Here is a 23,941-nt window from a genome sequence, read left to right on the forward strand (position 1 = left end):
AGTGGGTGTTAAACATTCCAGGAATGAACCGACATTTGCCAAGTGGCCTTGGTACACCACCGGTAGACCTCCTATCAAATTCCATGCCATTTGGAGTCCGTTTGATACTCCAACGGTTAACCGGGTAACCGGGAAGGCCTCTTGTGTGTTGCAGCCCAACACCCCTCCAAAACGGCCCAATAACCCATCCAAACCACTCCCATGTCCGCCGTCGTCGGATCACGATCGTGTGGGCGAAAATTACACTCCATTTGGACACTCCTACCCCCTCCTACCTATAAATAGGTACCCCTCCACGATTTTTCGTGCAGACAAACCCTAGCCCCGCTTCCTCTCCGCCGCCGGACACATCTGGACCGGACCGGACGCGTCTGTGCCGCCGCCCACAGCCAACTGGCGCCCACCACGTGGCGACTGCGGCCCCCCGCCGTCGTCGGCCCGCGAGCCCGCGCCTGGCCCGCGGGGCCCGATTCGCCGCCGTCGTTTGCCCGTGTGAGGCCCGAGCCTCTCCGCTCGCCGCCACCTCCTCCCTGCGCCCCGCGCCTCGCCGCCTGACGCGCGCTGCCGCAGCACCCTCACCGGCGTCCGGCGCAGCTCCACCTCTGTCCTGCCCTGTCCCGCGCGCCACTGCGCTCCGGCGACCTCGCCTGCGTCGCACCTCGCCGTCCGGACTCACCGACCACCGGATCCGGCGCCCCCGCGCTCCGGCGATCTCCCTCCTCCACTCTGGCGACAACCTCGAAGAACTCCAGCCGCCTCCGACGAACCTCGAACCGAGTGCCCTAAACCCTAGATCTATTTCAGAGGTCGTTTCTGCTCTAAGTCCTTTTCTGCAACTGTTTCTTGCTCTGTTCATTGCATCGTAATCCATGACCGTAGCTTCGTTTCATGGATATAAGATACAAAAATGTTCATTGTGAGATGCTCTTCATTTCATTCCATTGTGGCATGCTTATTTGAGTTCATCTTGATGCCCTAATCATTCATGCAAGAGTGCTATAAAATGTTTACTGCTGCTACTTATCAGATTATGATGTTTTGTCATTTTTGCCACATTTGATGTATGCTTCATATGGGCATGAGCTCTACATGTGTTTTGAACTATGTCATGCCATCTTTTACCGAGGTTCTTTCCATGTAATTTTGTGATCAATGTGGTGACTAGCACAAGCATGCAAACTAGGCTTCGTGATGTTGCTGATTTTAGTGACTTAGGATTTTGCTAAGTCATTTTCCTGCTGTTATTTTGATGCCATGTAAACATGATGCTACAGTGAGATCCATGCTTGTTTTAAGTACCTTAAGTAAGGGAGTTTTCAACATATGGTTATTCTCTATCCATCCATGCCCCTGTTCGGAATTATGGAGTGCCCTAGGATGTCTTAATCTTGCAATACTTTTGCTATAAAATGTTCCTGGCATATTGTTTACATGTTAATCAAGTTTTCCATGGTTGTTGCTACTGATCCATGCATGCTATGAACTTGCTCTTGCCATGGTTAGCTTCATGAACATGTCATCATGCTGATGCTATGCTTGTTCTATCATGCAATGCATTGTGGTGAGTGATTTGAGCTCGCAAAGATGCCTTGATAATTCTGTTTATGCCATGCTCTGTTTTTTGCTAAGTCTGAAACTGTTAATAAAACTTGCTGTGTTTACATGGGTGCCATCATATCCTCTGTGCCTTTTTGGCTCATGATAAGTAAGATACTTTTGTTCTATGCACTTAGTAGATTCATGCCATGCCTTTGTTTGCTATGATATATTACTGTAGCATGTTGTTAGCTTGCTCTCAACATTGCCTCCTGATGTTGTTTCTGGCATGATAGTATTTTCACTAAGTCTGTGAAGCTGATATCTTTTGCACTTTTTCCATGCTTGTTTGAACTTGCTCTTGTGTGATTTAGCTGTAGCTCAGTGTTCATGTTTTTTTCAAGCATCTTGAGTACATCACTACCATATGCTTTGTTTCTATGTTGGAGTGCAGTAGCTTAGTTTCTTGTTGCATTCTAGATGGCATCGTGCTGTTAGACGCAGAATTGTGCCATCCTTGTTTTGCTGGCCATTTGCAAACTGTGCATCCGTTTCCGGCGATCTTTATATCGATTTCGACTGAAATAATCTTATCTTTCCAGCGGCACACTTAGTTTGCCAAGTTGATGCCTTGTTCATTCTTTCCCTTTTGAAGCACGCATATGCAATGCATATCATATCTTGCATATCGTGCCATGTTTTGCATCATGTTGATTGTGCATTGGACCGTGTTTGATTGTTGGTCCTTTGCTTGTTTTCTTGCTTTGGGTAGAGCCGGGAGACAAGTACGTGATCGAGGAACCTATTGAGTACGCTAACGAGGATCAAGCTTTCAACAACTCTGATAACTTTGCAGGCAAGATAACCATACCCTCGAAATCACTTCTATCTTTGCTTGCTAGTTGTTCGCTCTATTGCTATGCCGCGCTACCTACCACTTGCTATATCATGCCTCTCATATTGCCATGTCAGGCCTCTAACCCACCTTTCCTAGCAAACCATTGTTTCGCTATGTTACCGCTTTTTCTCAGCCCCTCTTATTGCATTGCTAGTTGTAGGTGAAGATGAAGTTTGTTCCATGTTGGAACATGGTTATTGTTGGGATATCATTATTATATCGTATTTACTTTAATGCATCTATATACTTGGTAAACGGTGGAAGGCTCGGCCTTATGCCTGGTGTTTTGTTCCACTCTTGCCGCCCTAGTTTCCATCATACCAGTGTTATGTTCCTTGATTTTGCGTTCCTTAGGCGGTTGGGTGTTATGGGAACCCCTTGGTAGTTCGCTTTGAATAAAACTCCTCCAGCAAGGCCCAACCTTGGTTTTTACCATTTGCCTACCTACCACCATATACCTTCCCTTGGGTTCTGCAGACTCAAGGGTCGTCTTTATTTTAACCCCCCTCCCCCGGGCCAGTGCTCCTCTAAGTGTTGGTCCGAACTAGAGTCCTTTGCAGCACCACCTTAGGGAAACTCGAGGGTTAGTTTTAGTTGTACGGAGTTCTCATCCGGTATGCCCTGAGAACGAGATAAATGCGACTCCTATCAAGATTTGTTGGCACCTCGGCGGCTTTGATGGTCTTGTTTTACCATTGTCGAGATGTCTTGTAACCGGGATTCCGAGACCGATCGGGTATTCCCTGGAGAAGGACTATCCTTCGTTGACCGTGAGAGCTTGTGTGACGCCCCAAGACCGGAGCTTCCTATGCCTTCCAGGGTTTCCGGGTTTCGTCGTGTGTTTTGTTTGGTTCTTTGCATTCATCATTGAATCTTGTGCATTGCATCATGTCATCATGCAACCCATTTTAAAACTCTCTAAATAAATTGCATAGATCGTTGATCTATTTAAATCGAGGGAACCCACATGGTGGTTTCTCTTTAAAACATACCCTCCCAATATTTAGGGAGCTATTATAAAGTATTCCATTAATTTGGAATTATCCGCAACCCACTTGCATGTTAAATCTTTGACCTTTCCTTCTTCTGATTTCCGACTCTCAAACTTTGTCGATAATTCTTTTGTCCTTTTTTCAAGCTCCACCAAAAACCTGAACATTTTTGGCCACACCAAACCTAGTCCCAATTCAAAACCATTTGAATTATATTCAAATGAATTTGAATTTAATTCCTGCAATCCTGCCACTTCTAGTTTTCTGTGGTCATGCTTATTTTTATGATCCAGGAAAATTGTCCTCCTGCTCAAACTCTTTTCCCTAACCCCCCTTCCTTTTCCTTTCTCTCTATTTATTTTCGGTTAAAGAAGAAAGAGAGGAGAGAGAGAGAGAGAGACCAATCTAGCAAGCCCTTCAGCCGGCGCCCTCCTCACTAGGTCGGCTTGCTAGGCCTAGCTGCGCTCCAGCCGGCCCACTCCCTGCCGAAACCTAGGCGTCGACTCTCTCTTTTGACCTCTCCCTCTCGCTCCCACCAGCGCCGCCAGGAGCCCGAGACCCATCTCCCTCACAGCACCCCATCCGGTCGATCCCCCGTGCTCCAGCCGATTCCCTAGACCCTCTCCCTCTGGTTCTCCTAGCGCCGCAGCATGCAGAGAGGAGCAGGTCATCGTGGCTGCGCCTGATCCTCAACCCCCGTGTCTCTCCATCGCGGCCTCTCCTCCCTAACCACGCCTTCCTCTCGCGCCGCTGCCGTGCCATGGCTGCTGCCCTCGCCGGAGCTTCCACGAGCTGCCCCGTCACCCCGTACCTCGTCTGCCTCTGCCTCCCTCATGCCGCCAGAGGAGCCCCACTCCTCGCCCTTCCCTGCTCGTCCTCCGGCGCGTCAAGCTCGCAGCCTTAGCCTCCTGCCGCCTCCACTCGATCGGGAGAGGAGTTCACGATCATTGTGCTACTCGTCCCCGTCGTTGTGGCCGGAGCTCGCTGGGGCCCGAGTACCGGTCGCCGTCGTTCTCGCTCTGACGACCAGCCGGCCCTACTTCCTGTTGTGCCGCCCTCCTGTGCGTTGCTCGCTCAGGGCGCCAGCCTGCCTGCTCTTTTTCTCCTGCCTGTGCCTATCTGAAGCACCCTTACCGCTGGCCGGAGTCCCGCAGGAACAGGATCTCGCGTCGTCTCTGTCGTCCAGCGTCGCCTCCGCCGGATCTCCTCGCTGTCCGCCCCGTTCGGCTGTCGGACCTCGTCGACAGGACCTCGTGCCCGTGATGTGTTGCCGTGGACGCATGGAACCCTGGAAGCAATCCCAAGCCTCAAATACCATGACACTATGAAGACCCGAACCGACAAGTACCACGGCGTTCGTCAATCGTCAAGTACCCTCGGATACGTCAAGTTCATCTACCGTCGCAAGAATCACGACCGACAAGTCTGAAGACCCCAAGTACCTCGACAACATGTGTACCACTACCGTTGAACCTCGAAGAGCGTGGATTCGTCAAGTTCTTTGTTGTGACCGAAACATCTACGGAAACTCGTGCAACGATAAACATGTACCACTACCGTCGCCGAGATCGCAAGAACCTCTACCGTCGACCCTAGAGCATGCAAGAACAACTACTTCAAACGACCATCGTGATAGCGTCTACTTCCACCACTTCCACTATGAACTCGTTCCGCTCCGGATATGCATGCTTCGAAGGTATAACCCCGAGACGACGCCCGTGAACGAATGAATGCATGTTGTATGAGTTACACCCTTGTTCACCTCGAGTCCGAATTGTCGGTGCATGTTGCCCCTCTTTTGCCTTGCCACCGACATGTGGGAACCCAGTATCCGGGAGCACCCCACCATCCTTGCATGACATGCTCCCGTCACTTTTCCTTTTGCACCGGTATCTCCATGAGCTATCGGAACCGGAATGTTGCCGTGGCACCGTTTCATTATTGTCGATGTGGCACCCCTTTTGTTTCCGCCACGATTACAAATGCCTCATATCTTATCATGTCAACTTTTCCATAAAACTTGCATCCAACTTGAATATGTCATATGCATCATGGTAATAACATTTAGATGTTTAAAATTGTTGTCGCACCAAATTGCTAATGCATATGGGGATTTACCGGATTTGTTGTTTGTTATATCCGGCCCCATTTAAATTGTTTAAATGGTATAGTTTTGTTATGCTTCACCTCTTGCCATGTTAACCAACATTTAATATTGTTGAGTATCTAACCGAGAGTGAACTAAATAATTGATGTGGTGTTCCGTCTATATGCAACGGAGTTGCATATTGAGCTCCACTTAATTTGTAGGATTGCTTGTGCACTTTTCCATGCCATGCTTCGTTAAACCGGACATGCATCATACTTGATTGTGCATCATGCCATGTTTATGTGATGGTTGTTTACTATGTGCTTGCTCCTTTCCGGGTTGCCTCTCTCGTTAGCTTCGGTTCCGTTCTGGAGTTGTGAGGATCCTTTCGACTACGTTTGTTTGTCTCCTTCATGGACTCGTTCTTCTTCCTTGCGGGATCTGAGGCAAGACGATCATACCCTCGAAATCACTTCTATCTTTGCTTGCTAGTTGCTCGCTCTTTTGCCATGCTGGGATACCTACCACTTGCTATATCATGCCTCCCATATTGCCATGTCAAGCCTCTAACCCACCTGTCCTAGCAAACCGTAGTTTGGCTATGTTACCACTTTGCTCAGCCCCTCTTATAGCGTTGTTAGTTGCAGGTGTAGATGAAGTTTGTTCCATGTTGAAACATGGATATTTGTTGGGATATCACAATATCTCTTATTTTAATTAATGCATCTATATACTTGGTAAAGGGTGGAAGGCTCGGCCTTTTGCCTGGTGTTTTGTTCCACTCTTGCCGCCCTAGTTTCCGTCATACCGATGTTATGTTCCTTGATTTTTGCGTTCCTTACGCGGTTGGGTTATAATGGGAACCCCTTGATAGTTCGCTTTGAATAAAACTCCTCCAGCAAGGCCCAACCTTGGTTTTACCATTTGCCACCTAAGCCTTTTTCCCTTGGGTTCTGCAGACTCAAGGGTCATCTTTATTTTAAACCCCCCCCCCGGGCCAGTGCTCCTCTAAGTGTTGGTCAAACCTGTCAGCCGTCGGTGGCCACCAGGGGCAACTCTGGGTTGGCCTACCGAAAGTTTGGACAATCCGGTGTGCCCTGACAATGAGATATGTGCAGCTCCTATCGGGATTTGTCGGCACATTCGGGTGGCTTTGCTGGTCTTGTTTTACCATTGTCGAAATGTCTTGTAACCGGGATTTCGAGTCTGATCGGGTCTTCCTTGGAGAAGGAATATCCTTCGTTGACCGTGAGAGCTTGTGATGGGCTAAGTTGGGACACCCCTGCAGGGTTTTGAACTTTCGAAAGCCGTGCCTGTGGTTATGGGCAGATGGGAATTTGTTAACATCCGGTTGTAGAACACCTGACACATAACTTAATTAAAATACATCAACCGCGTGTGTAGCCATGATGGTCTCTTCTCGGTGAGGTCCGGGAAGTGAACACGGTTTTGGAGTTATGCTTGAACTTAATTAGTTTCAGGATCACTTCTTGATCATTATAGTTTCACGACCATTGCTTTGCTTCTCTTCTCGCTCTCAGTTGCGTATGTTAGCCACCATATATGGTAGTGCTTGCTGCAGCTCCACATCACTACCCTTTCCTACCCATAAGCTTAAATAGTCTTGATCTCGCGGGTGTGAGATTGCTGAGTCCCCATGACTCGCAGATTACTTCAAACAAGTTGCAGGTGCCATTGATACCAGTGCAGATGACGCAACTAAGCTCAAGTGGGAGCTCGATGAAGATCGTGTTCGTTGTGTTGTTTGGTTTCCTTTTGATCAGTAGTGGAGCCCAGTTGGGGCGATCAGGGATCTATTGCATTAGGGGTAGTCTTTCTTTATTTGGTTCCGCAGTCGGACCTTGATTGTATTCTGGATGATGTAATGCTATTTTATGTATTGTGTGAAGTGGCGATTGTAAGCCAACTCTTTATCCCTCTCTTATTCATTACATGGGATGTGTAAAGATTACCCCTCTTGCGACATGCCTACTATGCAGTTATGCCTCTAAGTCGTGCTCCGACACGTGGGAGATATAGCTGCATTGTGGGCATTACAAGATGGTAATCAGAGCCTTCCCCAACTTAGGAGCCCCCTGCTTGATCGAATCGTTGGCGTTGTTGAGTCTAGAACAAAATGTTTTGAGTCTTAGGATTATATATATCGAAGAGTAGGTTTCTTTTTACTCCTCAGTCCCTTCGTCCCTCTGGTGAGGCCTCTTGACGTAGATTTTTGACTCTTCTCTTCTCAAATTTCACGAATTTTTTTTTAGGATCATGCAGGTATCTTGGAATCGTTCCGATGGTTTTGTGACGAGAACATTGTTCTTGGTGCCTCCTGACATTTAGGGGTTGTGGAAGTGTCCCGGGGAGTTGAGCTCAGAGGTGTTGTCGTCACAATTTTATCGTTGCAGTTCTGGAATACCTGAGCTCGCCGACATCAAAAATCTCTTTTATGCAGTTGTTGGTGAGATAACCTCGACGCCACCCAGTACTGGGGCGGGAGTTTGGGAGTATTGCCATAACTCGTATAACGGATGCTTTTCAAAGGTTGAGGTAAACGATTTCCGAAGGTTTATTGGTTATGTGTTGAAGGATGGATACAGCTGGATGTAGGATTTGCTAGTGTTGGGTGAGATATTATGCTTCCCCTGTATCCCCAACACCTAATTGCATAACCAGAACGTTTCGGGAGTTTATAAGTGGGAATTCAAGTAGCTCCTAGGATATCTTTCCGACAGATGTATGATATGAAATTGGGGTTCGACGTCTAGTGGTCCGCCTATCCACGGTTGGTTTTACAGTGGTCTCATTGTGTCTTAAAGAGTCCTTGGCTATGCTGACTCGGGGACGCTTCGTATGTCATGTGCACTGCCTTGTACATGATGGTGTTGTACGATCGAGCCTGTGTGGGCCCCACCACAAAAACTTCGGACGAAATCTCTATCATATGTTTGTCCCGGCTTATTCTGCAAGCCAATCCTTTGTTTTTGTTTTGAGTTGTGGTATTCGAGTTGCTTCAAAGTCAAATGTTGATTCCATAACTTCCCTAAGTGGTGTTCTCATACTCCTATGTGAATACCAATCCTTCATGATAATCGAGATTGTCATGTCAATCCTTTTCAACCGGTGTGTCTCTCTTCAAGTGGAACCGTTCATTTTCAACATCCGCAAGATTCAATCTCAGTTTTCTCAATGGTGTTCGTTTCATGCATCCCAAGTTATCGTTGTTGTCCCTCCCTCCCACCCTTTCTCTTCTTGGACTCAGATTGTCTAATCAAGTATCCTCTTATCGATGGGAAGTCTCTCCATTCTTTTCTGTCAATGTTCTTATCCGGTGATTCTCATGAAGATGCTCTACAAGCTTATCATTCTCCCTTCTTTTCTTCTCCGGTGGATTCAAGTCAAGCTTTATTGATCATGTCCTTTCCTTGTTCAAATGCTCTCTCATGCTGGTTTACCTCTTAATCTTTCACTTCTCGCTATTCAATTGTTCCGGAGTGCTGAAGATATCTTAGAAATTCACGGTTACACTCTCGATCCGTTCAAGTTCTTTTGAGGTTGTTATCTCATTCAAGCTATTTAATTCAACCGGCGCAATCTATCTTTTAAATCATTCAACGGTGTTTCTTTTGAGTGGGCCCTAACCCACTGGTTTTTTCCCAGAATCTTACCTGACTCTTCTAACCTTCCGGAGTTACTCTCAAATTATTTTCAAAGTTTGACATAAGAATGAGTTATCATCAGTCAAATGCCTTTCTCCAAGATCTTTCAAACTCTTTTCATCGTTGGTTCAACCTTTCTAATTTCCATTCCGGAGTGTCTCAACAATTCATGGTGGTGTTTCTTATCGTCATTCTCAACATTTGAAGACCGAAGAAGAGTTTTTCCTCCAAATCTTACCTGTTCTCTCAATACTCGTGGTGCTAGCCTTATGCCATCCTCTCATAATTGTTTTCGATTGTGAGAATTCTTTTCACCCATCTGGAGCATTTCATGAGTTGTTTCCATTTCTTTCCTCCGAAGGCCATCTTTTCAAATATTATTCATTCCAGCTTTCAGCTATTGTTCTCCAAATCTTACTGGTGCTTCATTCAAGTATTATCTAATTAGCTCGTGATCTCTTCATTCTCTTGTATCTAAATTTCCCCAAGTATCTTTGTTCGTTTTCAAATTCTTACCGGTGATTCATTCCTTTACTTCGTTCGTTTTTCAATTCTTACGGTGGTTCGGTCAAGAGTTCTCTTCATTCGTTATCATATCAATTCATTCGTTGTTTCAATCCTACCGGTGATTCGCAGAAGACCTTTCTCAAGTTTGCGCTATATCTCTCTTAATCCTTTCTACTAGAGTTAGTAGTATGCCAAATCCGTTGCTTGTCATCAATTTAAATTGGTGAAGGATACGCATAACATAATTCTTATTCTTGCTTCATCTAAATGATGGATTCATTCTTTCGGAGTTTGTTCATGATGAATAAATTCTTGATTTCTTTTGTTCATCTTATCTTTCCCGGAGTTCCAAGATCTCCCAATTATATCACCACGAAGCCCCATCTAAATCATTGCAAGTCTTCACCTTGTGTTTTCAACTTCTCTTTCTTCTTTTCATCCTTTTATTACCGGAGTTCTTCATGGAGGTTCTACATGATGGTTCACCAAGGATTTAATTCCTTCTCGAAGTGCTCATCAAGATTCTTTTCAGAGGAGTTCAAGTATTCTTCATCTTGCATTCCAAAATGCAATCCTTTCTACCTTATCATCTGAGGTGGTGTTATGTCTTTCTTGACAAATTCCCTTCATATTTCGTGAGTCAAAAGTTGTCAGGAATGAGATATTTAAACCCATCAATCCCTTCATTGGAGTTATCTTGTGTCATATTTCACCTAAAGCTTTCCCTAAGGATTGTTGCTAATTATGGTGCTTATAAATGACCCAAGTTCTTCATTCATCCTTCCGGTGAAATAAGTTTCTCGCCTCCTTGTTCATATCAACCCAATCTTTTGTTTCCATTAGTGGAAGAATTTCACCTCATAATTTTGAGATGTTTTCCATAAGCCCACAACAAGCTTACTCTCTTCGTTGTTGGTTTTCCAACAACTCCGTTATAACCTTCTTGGAAGGGTGCTTTCCAAGCTCAATTGTGGCAGAAGTTGTCATTTTCTTCTCCATTTTGTTATTCCAATGATATATCTTCTATTCTTCCTCCCGGAGGCATTGTGTTGTTACTCTCTTTGTCCCATCAACTCATTTTTGCCAAGATCATATTCTTTTCTAGCTTATCCATTTAACCGGAGTGTTGTCGTAATTGATCTCATCGTTCCTTGTACATTTCGTTTCTATCGGAGCGCTTGCATGTACTTCTTATCCATTGTAACCTTTTTCTTATGTCTTTCAACCTACAAGGTTCTCGTAATGTTCCTTGTTCCTCTTTTCTACCAGTTTGTTTTCAACTTTGTTCATCTTTGTTGTATTCTTTCTTTCAATTTGTTCAACCTCTCAAGGTTATTTGGTTTCTCTCGTTTGTCAAAGAGGCAACTTAGTTTACCTCTCCTCTTCCTTTTCCGTTTCTCTCCGGTGTCATTCTAGATCTCGGGACGAGATCCTCTCATAGTGGTGGAGTGTTGTGACACCCCAAGACCGGAGCTTCCGATGCCTTCCAGGGTTTCCGGGTTTCGTCGTGTGTTTTGTTTGGTTCTTTGCATTCATCATTGAATCTTGTGCATTGCATCATGTCATCATGCAACCCGTTTTAAAACTCTCTAAATAAATTGCATAGATCGTTGATCTATTTAAATCGAGGGAACCCACATGGTGGTTTCTCTTTAAAACATACCCTCCCAATATTTAGGGAGCTATTATAAAGTATCCCATTAATTTGGAATTATTCGCAACCCACTTGCATGTTAAATCTTTGACCTTTCCTTCTTCCGATTTCTGACTCTCAAAGTTTGTCGATAATTCTTTTGTCCTTTTTCCAAGCTCCACCAAAAACCCGAACATTTTTGGCCACACCAAACCTAGTCCCAATTCAAAACCATTTGAATTGTATTCAAATGAATTTGAATTTAATTCCTGCAATCTTGGCACTTATATTTTTCTGTGGTCATGCTTATTTTTATGAGTCCAGGAAAATTGTCCTCCTGCTCAAACTCTTTTCCCTAACCCCCCTTCTTTTTCCTATCTCTCTATTTCTTTTCGGTTAAAGAAGAAAGAGAGGAGAGGGAGAGCCCAATCCAGCAAGCCCTTCAGCCGGCGCCCTCCTCACTGGGCCGACATGCTAGGCCTAGCTGCGCTCCAGCCGGCCCACTCCCTGCCGAAACCTAGGCCTCGACCCTCTCTTTTGACCTCTCCCTCTCGCTCCCACCAGCGCCGCCCGGAGCCCGAGACCCATCTCCCTCGCAGCGCCCCATCTGCTTGATCCCCCGTGTTCCAGCCGATTCCCTCGACCCTCTCCCTCTGGTTCTCCTACCGCCGCAGCATGCAAAGAGGAGCAGGTCATCGCGGCTGTGCCCGGTCCTCAACCCCCGCGTCTCTCCATCGCGGCCTCTCCTCCCTACCCGCGCCTTCCTCTCGCGCCGCCACCATGCCATGGCTGCTGCCCTCGCCGGAGCTTCCGCAAGCTGCCCCGTCACCCCGTACCTCATCTTCCTCTGCCTCCCTCGTGCCGCCAGAGGAGCCCCTCTCCTCGCCATTCCCCGCTCGTCCTCCGGCGCATCAAGCTCGCAGCCTTTGCCTCCTGCCGCCTCCACTCGATCGGGAGAGGAGTTCCCGATCCTTGTGCTTCTCGTCCCCGTCGTTCTGGCCGGAGCTCGATTCAGGATGTAAATGGTCAGTCCACTGGATGTTGTGGGACTGCCCGCACTGGCCACCATTTTTTATGTGGAATTACGCGGGAGCCCAGTTAATTTTCATGCGGGACATGTGACGTCCACATACTGCCGCATATATTTACAAAGCTTAGACTGGATAAGCTGACATACAAAGAATCACTCGAACAGTGGATAATATTAGCCCACACTGACATAACGATCGCTACTAATTATCACTAGTGAGTTCGAGCTTCATTCAGGGAAATTCAGTAGTCGCCTCTAGAATAACAAAATCCACAAAGCAGCGGCAACTTAACTAAAAACGCCTATCAAAGCAGCAGAAATATCTCCTGTATGTGAACAAAAAGGAATATGCAACACACTCCCCATCCTCCATATCCCAAAATTAACAGAAAGCACCTAGAGTCCTAGACTCAAAACGGCACCAAATGATAAAACTATCAGCTAAGAGCATCTTCCATTCTTCTGTCAGCTTTGTGTCGGGCGACCTTTGTACACCAAGCTATGCTCACTGGTCTTTCACTTGATTAATCGGAATCAGAATGGTCCCAGGACTGGCCTCATCTTCGGTCGACTCAACTGATTTTTTCTCCAGAAACATCTCAACCTGCGGTCATTCAAGTTTATTAATAAGTTATATAAGACATACAGTACTATCTACTCCCTCCGTAAACTAATATAAGAGCGTTTAGATAACTATGTTAGTAATCTAAACACTCTTATATTAGTTTACAGAGGGAGTACATGAAAAAGAAACAAGGATAAGAAGTAAGCAGGGTTCCTTAAATCACAAGCATACACCAGTGTGTATTTCCTTTCCCTAAAATGATTGTTAATCAATATTGTCGAGGAGGGAAGCAAAACCATCAAGGATAAAAAGTGCAGATAGCTAGCACCACAATCTTTAAAAAATGCAGATAGCTAGCAACAAATTCACAATAGGCAATGATCTTAAATTAATATTCTAACCAAGAAGAGTCCTTAATGAGTATTATTGTGACCAGATCTTGATAGCATAATTGCAAGGATGATAAATACATACAAGTTAGCAGCATACACAATTTATATTCAGAGCGCAACTCGAAACTATGGACGTAAAAGAAACCAGATTTAACTCAAATGCTCCCCAAATTTACCCAAAGCTTGCTACAATTGAACAATTGATTAGCAATATTATGTAGTGCACACATACCTCAGTTAATAGTAGTGACCTTGATCAGGAGCATTGGCATGCTTATCATTACATCTAAACCAATCTTGAAGGCAGATTAAGGCTTCCACTGTCTCGCTGCACAATCTACTTCTGTAATCGCTGATCAAACGCTTTCCGGTACTGAAAGCCGACTCTGACGATACGACGGAAGCTTGTACAGCAAGAACATCACGAGCTATACAAGAAAGGATGGGATACTTAGACGAGTGAAGATGCCACCATTGAAGAATGTTGAAATCCTCCGTGCGAGTGAATGTGTCTTCTTCTAAGTATCTGGCAAGCTCACTAGCAGTTTGGCGTTGCTTCTTATTCAAGTGTTGGTCCCAATCCGCCAACGGATCATTCTCTTCATTCACAACCTCATCAAAATTTTGTCGGGGTGCTGACTCATCCAATGCATCCGTCATTTGTGAAGAATATTCTTCGAAAAGGTTGTCAAGAACTTCTTTCACTGCAAGCAAGTGTCTTTCTACATCTGGACCAAAAGCTTGTTTTAGTCGAAACTCGATGAAGCAAAGTTTAAATCGTGGATCAAGGATCACAGGAATACAGTTTGGCAAATATGATTCCATCCAATACTTATCAAACTTTTTTTGCATCTCTCCAACCATTGCTTGAACGACTTCATCCTTTGTTGAAGCTTCCTTCTGCAACAATAACCTCACATTCCAGATTTGATGAAAGTACAAATTTGAGGTAGAATAACTTGAACCAGAAAGTACATTTGTGGCTGTGTGAAAAACGTTTAACATAGCACAAACTGTATCAGCATTTTTCCACTCTCCTGAGGATGGGCAAAACACATAATCTGGGTCCTTTTGCACCAAAGCACGAAAGGCTCTTCGAAAGGGGAGCGCTGACTCCAACATAATATAGGTGGAGTTCCAACGTGTTGGCACATCAGCCGAGGGGAGTTTGCAAGAGATACCAACTTGCGCAACTACTTCTTTGAACTTGTCCAACCGAGAGGGAGAACTCTTAATGTACTTCACACTCTCTCTGATATCATCTATCACACCTTTCATCGTTGTCAACCCATCTTGGACAATCAAATTTATCACATGGCATGCACAACGGATATGAAGTAATTGACCTTTAATAGGCAACATATGCTTGCTGTTCAGATTTTTTCTAAGATTATTGACCATTGTACCATTAACTGATGCATTATCCAATGTCATACTAAAGAGTTTGTCCTCAATATTACACTCCTGCAAACTCTTTAATAAGACATTAAACATTGTTACTCCATTATGTGGAGTCTCCACCATAAAAAATCTGAAGATCCTCTTTTGCAAAATCCACTTGCTGTTGATCAAATGGCAAGTGATGCATAGATAGGACAAAGTCTGATTAGATGTCCACATGTCCGCTGTTAAAGAAGCTCTACCACTGTATTTCTTCAAATGTCCAGAGAACGCCGACCTCTCCAAATTATAGTGTTTCATGCACTCATCTTTAATAGTATTTCTAGAAACATTTTTGAACAAGGGATTCAAACTTTTCACGAAGTCTCTAAAACCACTGTACTCAACTATTGAGAAAGGCAACTCATGCATTACTATCATTCTGGCAAGCAAATCTCTAGATGTTTCTTGATCAAAGTTCCATTGCTTAAGCATAGAGGCATCAGGAGATGAAACCGAGGACTTCATCTTCTCAACGTAGAGGTGTAAATCTGACCTTTTTTCGCAAGCAGCCAAGTGTCTTCTTACACCACTTGTGCCAACATCTCGTCCAGCTTGAAACACTTCATGACAGTGCTTGCACTGAGCTTTGACAAGTATCTTATGACGATAAATTGGTTTGAAATCCCTCCAAACAGCAGAAGTTAGCCTTCTTGTCTTGCGGACTGTTAATTGGCAAGCAAATAAAATGTCAACTCACAAGAACATTTTAAACTTGTAACTACATACAAGTGTAATTACAAAAGAGAAAAAACAAAGCCAACTCACCATGTGGATGATTAATTTTTGAGCCTCCAAATGGAGTAGTCACTGGAGAAGGGGATCCTAAGATAGATGGTGATCTCGCGGACGAATTTGCCCTCTCCTCCAATGGGGAACTTGCAATCCTCGTTGAGGGAGACCTGCCCCTTTTTGAGGCTACAACTCTTGCTAAAAGACCAAGGGAAGATCTCCACGTGCTCGCCACCGGTGACCTTACCAATGGTGATCTTGTCGCTCTTTGACTATGTGTCATAGGTGGAGAATCTCGTCTCTAGATAACAAAACACAGAAAGTTCAAAACATGATATCAATTTCAAGAAGGTATAAAAGCAGATTTGTGGTATAGAGTGAGGTTTAATAGAGAAATCTGGCAAGAAAAATGACCTGTAGCCCCTCTGTTGTAGCTCCTTGAACAAATTCAGAACAGTTCATTGAACGAGCATGTTTCCTCTTCCCCTGCAACTCCTCCTCCTCCTGGTTTTTCCTCTTCTTCTCTAGCTTCTTCCTCTTCTCTTCTCTCTTCTCTTTCCTCTTCTCTTCCAGGCTTTTCTTTCTCTCCTTATGCCTTCGTTTTTCCTTCTGCCTTTCTAATCTGTAACGCAAACACAGGGGGTCAAAAAAATCAAAGAATACAAGTAATGTCACGGGGAAACACATGAGGGCCAGATACTTACTTCCGTTCCTCATCGATAGCATTCCACACATGTTGTTCCTGCTCCATGGCTTCCCACTTTTCAGCTTGCTTGTCGATCGTCAACACCATTTGGTCGTCGACATCACCCATGGTAACTTCCATCAAATCTGCATTGAATGTCCAATGAATGCTAAATTTAACTAGCAATCAGAACAAATGGACGCAACCGTAGAATTGTTCTATTTGCTTTCTTCAGACACAATACAAGATTTCACCATTAACATACAAATTTAGCATACACCGAACTCCTATAGCGATATTCTAATTCTGACCGCCAGAGCAAGATATACTTTGATATTTTTACAATTAATATCTGGAAATAGAAGAACGATTACAATTAATATTCACATGCCAGTGTGATACGTATTGTACAACTTGTTTAGAATTCAGAGGGATGTTTTTACAGGTGCAATGCTCTTGCAACTAGTTTCGTACGAATCACAACGACGTTTTGCTAGCTGCTCCTCTGACTAATTCCTTTTTATAGACCATTCTACCTACTCCAAATAATTTCTTGGTTCATGCATTGATTGTTCTGCAAAAACATGCATCGGGATACCTGCGGCAGCGTGAGGAAGCTTTCATTGAAATCATCAAAAGATCGCCGCATGCTATATGGAAATACCCTGTAATGTACTTGCCTGTACACTCTTGATAAAGTCAATGACCACCACACCCCCAGCCTTGGTCCCCATAATCCAGAAATATATGGACAGCAATAAGTAACGAACGCTAATCTACTAGAAGATTGTACAGTGGTATTGGGCAAAGATAACCAAGAACCATCTAATTCGTCACCTGGAGTAGTACGCGTATAGTCATGTTTGCATTGCCCACTCATCACTACACAGCCAAATTAGAGTAGTGCATAGCTTGGCACTGTCTGCATCTATACTAGGATCTTTTGGTCCTTCGATCTTAACTAAGTACCACTAAATAGTCTTTAATTGTGTTGTTCCTCTGATATATAGAGAGATTCTAATTCTGACCACGAGAGCAAGAGATTCGTACGAAACTAGTTGCAAGAGCATTGCACCTGTAAAAACATCCCTCTGAATTCTAAACAAGTTGTAATACGTATCAAACTGGCATGTGGATATTAATTTACAGTTCATAACAATATATCAGTTAACAAAGTTGCGGACACAAGGGAGTGGACCAAGTACTATCTCAAGTACCTAACAAATGCCGGACGGCGGATTCGCAATAAATTGCAGAGAAGCTCATCGTCTATAGATTCAGCAAGCTACTCACATCCACACATAATAGTAATATCTAACAGGCTACTCACATTCAGTATAGCTGATGCACAACAAAACATGGATCACAACTAGTGTAGCTGATTCACATCAAGCAATTGAAGAAGACATGCCTGGCCCCTTGGGGTAGAATAGGAGGAGGGGGGATTTTGCATACCTTGGGGTAGAATAGGAGGAGGGAGGGGAGCAGGGGCCGAAGAGGCCATCACCGGGATCGGGGAGGGAGCAGCCACGCAGGGCTCGGCTTGGTCCCCGGCTATCCCCTTTGACGGCGGCGGAGGAGCAGGAGCTGAAGAGGGCGTCGGCAGGATAGGGGAGAGAGCAGAGGAGTCATCCTCGCAAGGCTTGGCTCGGTCGCCGGCGATGTCCTTGGACGACGGCCTCTTCGAGAAACACGACGGCGACGGCGGCTCCATGGGATTGGAAGCGGGAGGTGGTGCCACACCACTGGTGCGGTGGAGATGGCGGCGACGGCGCCCTAGCCTAGGGCATGACGTGACTGGGGAAGGACGCGAAGTGGGGTTGTGGACTGCCGCTGGCTCGATGGGCTTTTCTGGGCTATCCACTTGCGCCGTTTAATTTTTCTGGGTGTCCAGGAATGCCACATAATGTTTTTTTGGTGGATGGCATATGTGGGACTAATGGGACCCATCGCCACTTACATCCTGAAGCTCGATAGGGCCCGAGTACCGGTCGCCGTCGTTCTCGCTCTGCTGACCACCCGGACCTGTTTCCTGTTGTGCCGCCCTCCTGTGCGTTGCTCGCTCAGGACGCCAGCCAGCCTGCTCTGTTTCTCCTACTCGTGCCTACCCGGAGCACCCTTACCGCTGGCCGAAGTCCTGCAGGAGCAGGATCTCGCGTCATCTCTGCCGTCCAGCGTCGCCTCCGCCGGATCTCTTCGCTGTCCGCCCCGTCCGGCTGTCGGACCTCGTCGACAGGACCTCGTGCCCGTGATGTGTTGCCATGGACGCATGGAACCCTGGAAGCAATACCAAGCCTCAAATACCACAACACTACAAAGACCCGAACCGACAAGTACCACGGCGTTCGTCAATCGTCAAGTACCCTCGGATACGTCAAGTTCATCTACCGTCGCAAGAATCGAGACCGACAAGTCCGAAGACCCCAAGTACCTGGACAACATGTGTACCACTACCGTTGAACCTCGAAGACCATAGATTCGTCAAGTTCTTCGTTGTGACCGGAACATCTATGGAAACTCGTGCAACAATAAACATGTACCACTACCGTCGCCGAGATCGCGAGAACCTCTACCGTCGACCCTAGAGCATGCAAGGACGACTACTTTAAACTACCGTCGCGTGAACGTCTACTTCCACCACTTCCACTATGAACTCGTTCCGCTCCGGATTTGCATGCTTCGAAGATATAACCCCGAGACGACGCCCATGAACGAATGAATGCATGTTGTATGAGTTACACCCTTGTTCGCCTCGAGTCCGAATTGTCGGTGCATGTTGCCCCTCTTTTGCCTTGCCACCGACATGTGGGAACCCGCTATCCGTGAGCACCCCACCATCCTTGCATGACATGCTCCCGTCACTTTTCCTTTTGCACCGGTATCTCCGTGAGCTATCGGAACTAGAACATTGCCGTGGCACCTTTTCGTTATCGTCGGCGTGGCACCCCTTTTGTTTCCGCCACGATGACAAATGCCTCATATCTTATCATGTCAAATTTTCCATAAAACTTGCATCCAACTTGAATATGTCATCTGCATCATGGTAATAACATTTAGATGTTTAAAATTGTTGTTGCACCAAATTGCTAATGCATATGGGGATTTACCTGATTTGTTGTTTGTTATATCCGGCCCCATTTAAATTGTTTAAATGGTATAGTTTTGTTATGCTTCACCTCTTGCCATGTTAACCAACATTTAATATTGTTGAGTATCTAACCGAGAGTGAACTAAATAATTGATGTGGTGTTCCCTCAATATGCAACGGAGTTGCATATTGTGCTCCACTTAATTTGTAGGATTGCTTGTGCACTTTGCCATGCCATGCTTCATTAAACCGGACATGCATCATACTTGATTGTGCATCATGCCATGTTTATGTGATGGTTGTTTACTATGTTGCTTGCTTGTTTCCGGGTTGCCTCTCTCGTTAGCTTCGGTTCCGTTCCAGAGTTGTGAGGATCCGTTCGACTACGTCTGTTTGTCTCCTTCATGGACTCGTTCTTCTTCCTCGCGGGATCTCAGGCAAGATGATCATACCCTCGCCAACACTCAGATGCTTTGGTTGTCATGGCAGCCACCAATGCCAACACTCAGATGCTTTGGCAACTCTTGCAAGAGCGCAACCAAGGAAATCAAGGCCAAGGCAACCAAGGGCAAGGCAACCAAGGAAATCAAGGCCAAGGCAACAATCAGCCTTAGTTTGCTACACTGAACCAGCTCCTCGTAAACCAGCCGAAGTCCTTCACCAACTGTGTCGAGGCCACATACGTCGCCGATTGGCTCGTGGATATCTGCAAACATTTTGAGTGTAGCAGTGTTAGGCCTGAGGACTTTGTCAAGTTTGCTTCGTTTCAACTCAAAGACCAAGTTACTGAGTGGTATTAACAATACAGAGATTCCAGAGGAGGTCGTGTGATTACCTAGGATCATTTCCGCCAAGACTTCAAAGCTCATAACATCCCACAAAGTGTTTCTGAGAGCAAGCGTGAGGAGTTCCGCAATCTCAAGCATGGCAGCATGTCTGTTTATCAATACAATATCCATTTTAGGAAACTTGCTCGCTTTGCTAAACAAGATGCCCCTGATGAAAAGAGTATGATTTATCAATTCAAATGTGGCCTCAGAGAAGATCTGCAATTAACTCTCATGCTTCTTGAGACGACTAAGTTTGATGAATTCTACAACATGGCACTAAAGAAAGAAGCTGCTCAGCTCAAGTGCGAGGCATCTAAGAAGAGAGTCAGGGATGTAGTTCAATCTTCTTCTTCAACTCAAGTGGTAGCTAAGTAACAGAAGTTCTGGTTGCCTCCTCCTTGTCCGTTTCATCAGCCTTATCAGCGGAAGAGCAAAGATGGCAATCGATCTTCCCACCCACCCAACCCAGGCTATCAGAACAAAGCTCAGTCTCATACTCCAAGGTCAAGTGCTCTTTATCACCGTCTGCTCTCAGAGGTTACTTGCGACAAGTGTCAACAGAAAGGGCGCTATGCAAACAAGTGCTTCAACCAAAGGCGCCTTTTGCCGCCTCCTCTTGTGATATCTACCAGCAATGCAGTGGTCAAGCATAATCCCAAGCATGCTAAGGTCAACATGATGAACGCAGCTCAGGCAGAGGATTCTTCAGAAGTGATCATGGGTAACCTTCCAATTAACTCCATTCCTGCTAAAGTTCTTTTTGATACTGGTGCATCGCATTGTTTCATTTCAAAACCTTTTGCATCAAAGTATGAGTGGGTTATCAAGAATTGCCTAGAACTTTATCAGTTGTGTCCCCAGGTAAGCAAATGTCACCTAATAATTGTGTCCCAGATGTTTCTATCGAGATGGGCGACTATAAATTTCTGGCTTCTCCAATTGTTCTTGGTGACTCGGATATTGATCTAATTCTCGGCATGGACTGGCTTTCTAAGCACAAGGCTCTCCTTGGTTGTGCTTCCTGAGAAATTCAATTGACAGACTCTTCTCAGGAGGTGATCATCTATGCTGCTTGTGACGAAACCATTTGGTTGTTTTCTCTCAATGAGAAGGGCGAGTTGAATGCCATCTCTCATATTCCAGTCATTTGTGAATATCAAGACGTTTTGCCAAAAGAGCTTCCGGGAATGCCTCCTCACCGGCCAGTTGAATACGTTATCGATCTTGAGCCTGGCACGGAACCTATTTGCAAGCGTCCTTACAAGCTTGGACGAAAAGAGTTGAAGGAGTTGAAGAAACAACTCGATGAACAAGAGCGCATGGGTCTAATCAGACCGAGTTCATATCCATGGGGTTGTGGTGTTCTTTTTGTCAAGAAGGAGGATGGAACGGAACGGCTTTGTGTCGACTACCGTCCATTGAAGAAGAAAACAATAAAGAACAAGTATCCACTTCCCAACATCAATGAGCTTTTCGAGCAACTTAAAGGTGCCCAAGTATTCTCCAAGCTTGACCTCCGTATGGGTTATCATCAGATTCGCATTCGTGAACAAGATATCCCCAAGACAGCATTCAGAACAAGCTATGGGTTGTATGAATATACTATCGTGTCTTCGGCCTTGTCAATGCTCCTCCAACGTTCTCTCGCATGATGAACTTTGTCGGGGATATACCCCGCGGTATGACCCGGCCGGAGATATGACCCGGCTGGGACTTGGTATTTCATTGGTAAGCCGACAGATTGTTTAAACCAGAGGTTAAGTCAGCAGGAACAGTTAAGCAGGTTAAGCCGGCGGACACAGTCATGTAAGCCGGCGGACACAATCATGTAAGCCGGCAGACACAGTCATGTAAGCCGGCAGACACAGTCATGTTTTGTTTACAGGATCAGTTTAACCTGGATGAATGCAAATGAAACTGGGGGCTAATGTCGGGGATATACCCCACGGTATCACCCGGCCGGAGATATGACCTGGCTGGGACTTGGTATTTCATTGGTAAGCCGGCAGATTGTTTAAACTAGAGGTTAAGTCAGCAGGAACAGTTAAGCAGGTTAAGCCGGCGGACACAGTCATGTAAGCCGGCGGACACAGTCATGTAAGCCGGCAGACACAGTCATGTAACCCGGCAGACACAGTCATGTAAACCCGGCAGACACAGTCATATGAGCCAGAAGGTTAAGTAGACAGTCAAGTCAGATGCTAAGCTTGACAGTTAAGCCGGACAGTTAAGCCAAACAGTTAAGCAGGACAGTTGAGCCAGATTGTAGGTTAACAGTTAAGAAGCCCAAAACGTTAAAGAAAGCCCATGGAGAGAAGCCCATGGAGAGAAAGCAGAATAGTTAAGTCTTAAGTCCGAGTTGAACTCTACATGTAACCCGCCCCTTCAACATATATAAGGAGGGGTAGGGCACCCCAAGAGGGACAAGTTGAATAATCATTAAGTCTAGACACAGCTAGGAGAGCCGGAATTACGGCGACTCCCTCATGATGATAATGAGACCTAGCCACAAACAACATGTAGGGTTGTTACCGGATGATGTTTCCTGGGGCCCGAAGCTGTCTAAATCTTCGTATTGCATGTTGCGTTTCTCGATTCCGATCAACCCCTTCAAGCTACCGCATAGATGCGTTGGCCTCACGACTAAGTCCTCACACTAGCACATCTGCCGTGACATTTCCACGACAGTTGGCGCCCACCGTGGGGCCTGCTTACAGTGGTGTTGAATTTTTGGAGGGATCTTAACTAGGGTTTCGAGAAGGTCGCAAACTTCCTGAGGAAGTTTGGAAAAGATTTACATCGGTTTTGATCAAGATCGGAAATTATGGATTAATGGAGTTTATCCGGTCGGTTGGCAAGATCGCTTCCACTGTGAACCGCCGGTGCCACGCCGGCTCTCCGTGGGAGTTGCCAAATACACCAAAACGAGCAAAGCCAAAGCCAATCAATCCATCAGATGAGACTACGGATCAGACACTATCTGTGAAGGTCAATGGGAATTAATGGTTAAAGACACGTCAGATGGATGAAAGCATCCTTCCATGACCCAGAAGTGGATCTCTACACGGACTCCTAAAACGCCATTGACCCGCCTTCCGGTTCACGGTTGTTTCCTGCCTTCGCCCGCTCACCGACCCGCCGTGGTTGACCCCGGGTAGCCATAGAGCCACTGCATTGTGCTGCTGAGCCCTGTGAGTCGTCGTCCAGTCGTCTCCCCGCACCGACCGTCCTTGAACCGCCATCCATCCCGGACCGTTGCCCCGCCTGAATCCGCCTCAGCCGTGAGCCGTTGTTGAGCCGGCCCTCTGCCCCCGCCGGTGGATCACTCCCGCTAAAACCCGCCATTGCTGTCGCTGTGAGCCGCCTCCGGGGAGCTGCTGGAATCGCTTGAACCGCATAGCCTCGCCCGTCCGTGGAGAGTCTCCCTGCCGGTCGACTTCAAGTTGCTGCTGTGAACCTCCCTGCCGCCGCGAGCTGCCCCCGCCAGAGTGGCCTCGAGCAGCCCACCTTCGAGCCATTGCCGGCCTCACTTCGCCCTGCGTGACCCATACCGTGGTCTTGAGTCGACGTCCGTCTCAACTGAAGCTGGGAGATAGTCGCCGGCGCCTCGTCCTCCACCGCACTGGGTCTCCGTGCGTTGGGACTCCACAAATCGCCGTTCCACGACCGCCCCGCGCCCTGAGCCGCCCGGTCACCATTGTTGCCCGCCCACATTGAGCCGCCAGGTTGCCCGCCGAGCCGCCCCGTGTCAAACCGCCGTTGTCCCGGGCCACCTCAAGAAGTCGTGCCGTCCACCGCAAGCCGGTATCTCCACCGCCGTACTGCTGCTGAGCCGCTTGCTGCTCCGGGTAAGCCCGGT

General features: G+C 46.3%; 1 protein-coding gene across 2 annotated transcripts; it reads right to left on the reverse strand.

The window, feature by feature from the left end:
- Window positions 1–12,519: 12,519 nt before the first annotated feature.
- On the reverse strand, window positions 12,520–18,015 carry LOC123102834 (zinc finger BED domain-containing protein RICESLEEPER 2). 2 transcript variants are annotated; one of them, XM_044524267.1, is made up of 6 exons: window positions 17,620–18,015; window positions 16,184–16,310; window positions 15,894–16,101; window positions 15,516–15,780; window positions 13,540–15,412; window positions 12,520–12,954 (listed from the first exon to the last, which is right to left on the reverse strand). In XM_044524267.1, exons 1-5 carry the CDS (start codon window positions 17,876–17,878, stop codon window positions 13,545–13,547), a joined length of 2,727 nt encoding a protein of 908 aa, XP_044380202.1. In that variant the 5' UTR covers window positions 17,879–18,015; the 3' UTR covers window positions 12,520–12,954; window positions 13,540–13,544. The 2 variants fall into 2 exon arrangements, with proteins under 2 accessions (XP_044380202.1, XP_044380203.1); XM_044524268.1 differs by lacking the exon at window positions 17,620–18,015 and adding an exon at window positions 16,845–16,874.
- Between the last annotated feature and the right edge of the window lie 5,926 nt (window positions 18,016–23,941).

This window comes from Triticum aestivum, chromosome 5A, assembly GCF_018294505.1.
Source record: "Triticum aestivum cultivar Chinese Spring chromosome 5A, IWGSC CS RefSeq v2.1, whole genome shotgun sequence".
NCBI lineage: Eukaryota > Viridiplantae > Streptophyta > Magnoliopsida > Poales > Poaceae > Triticum > Triticum aestivum.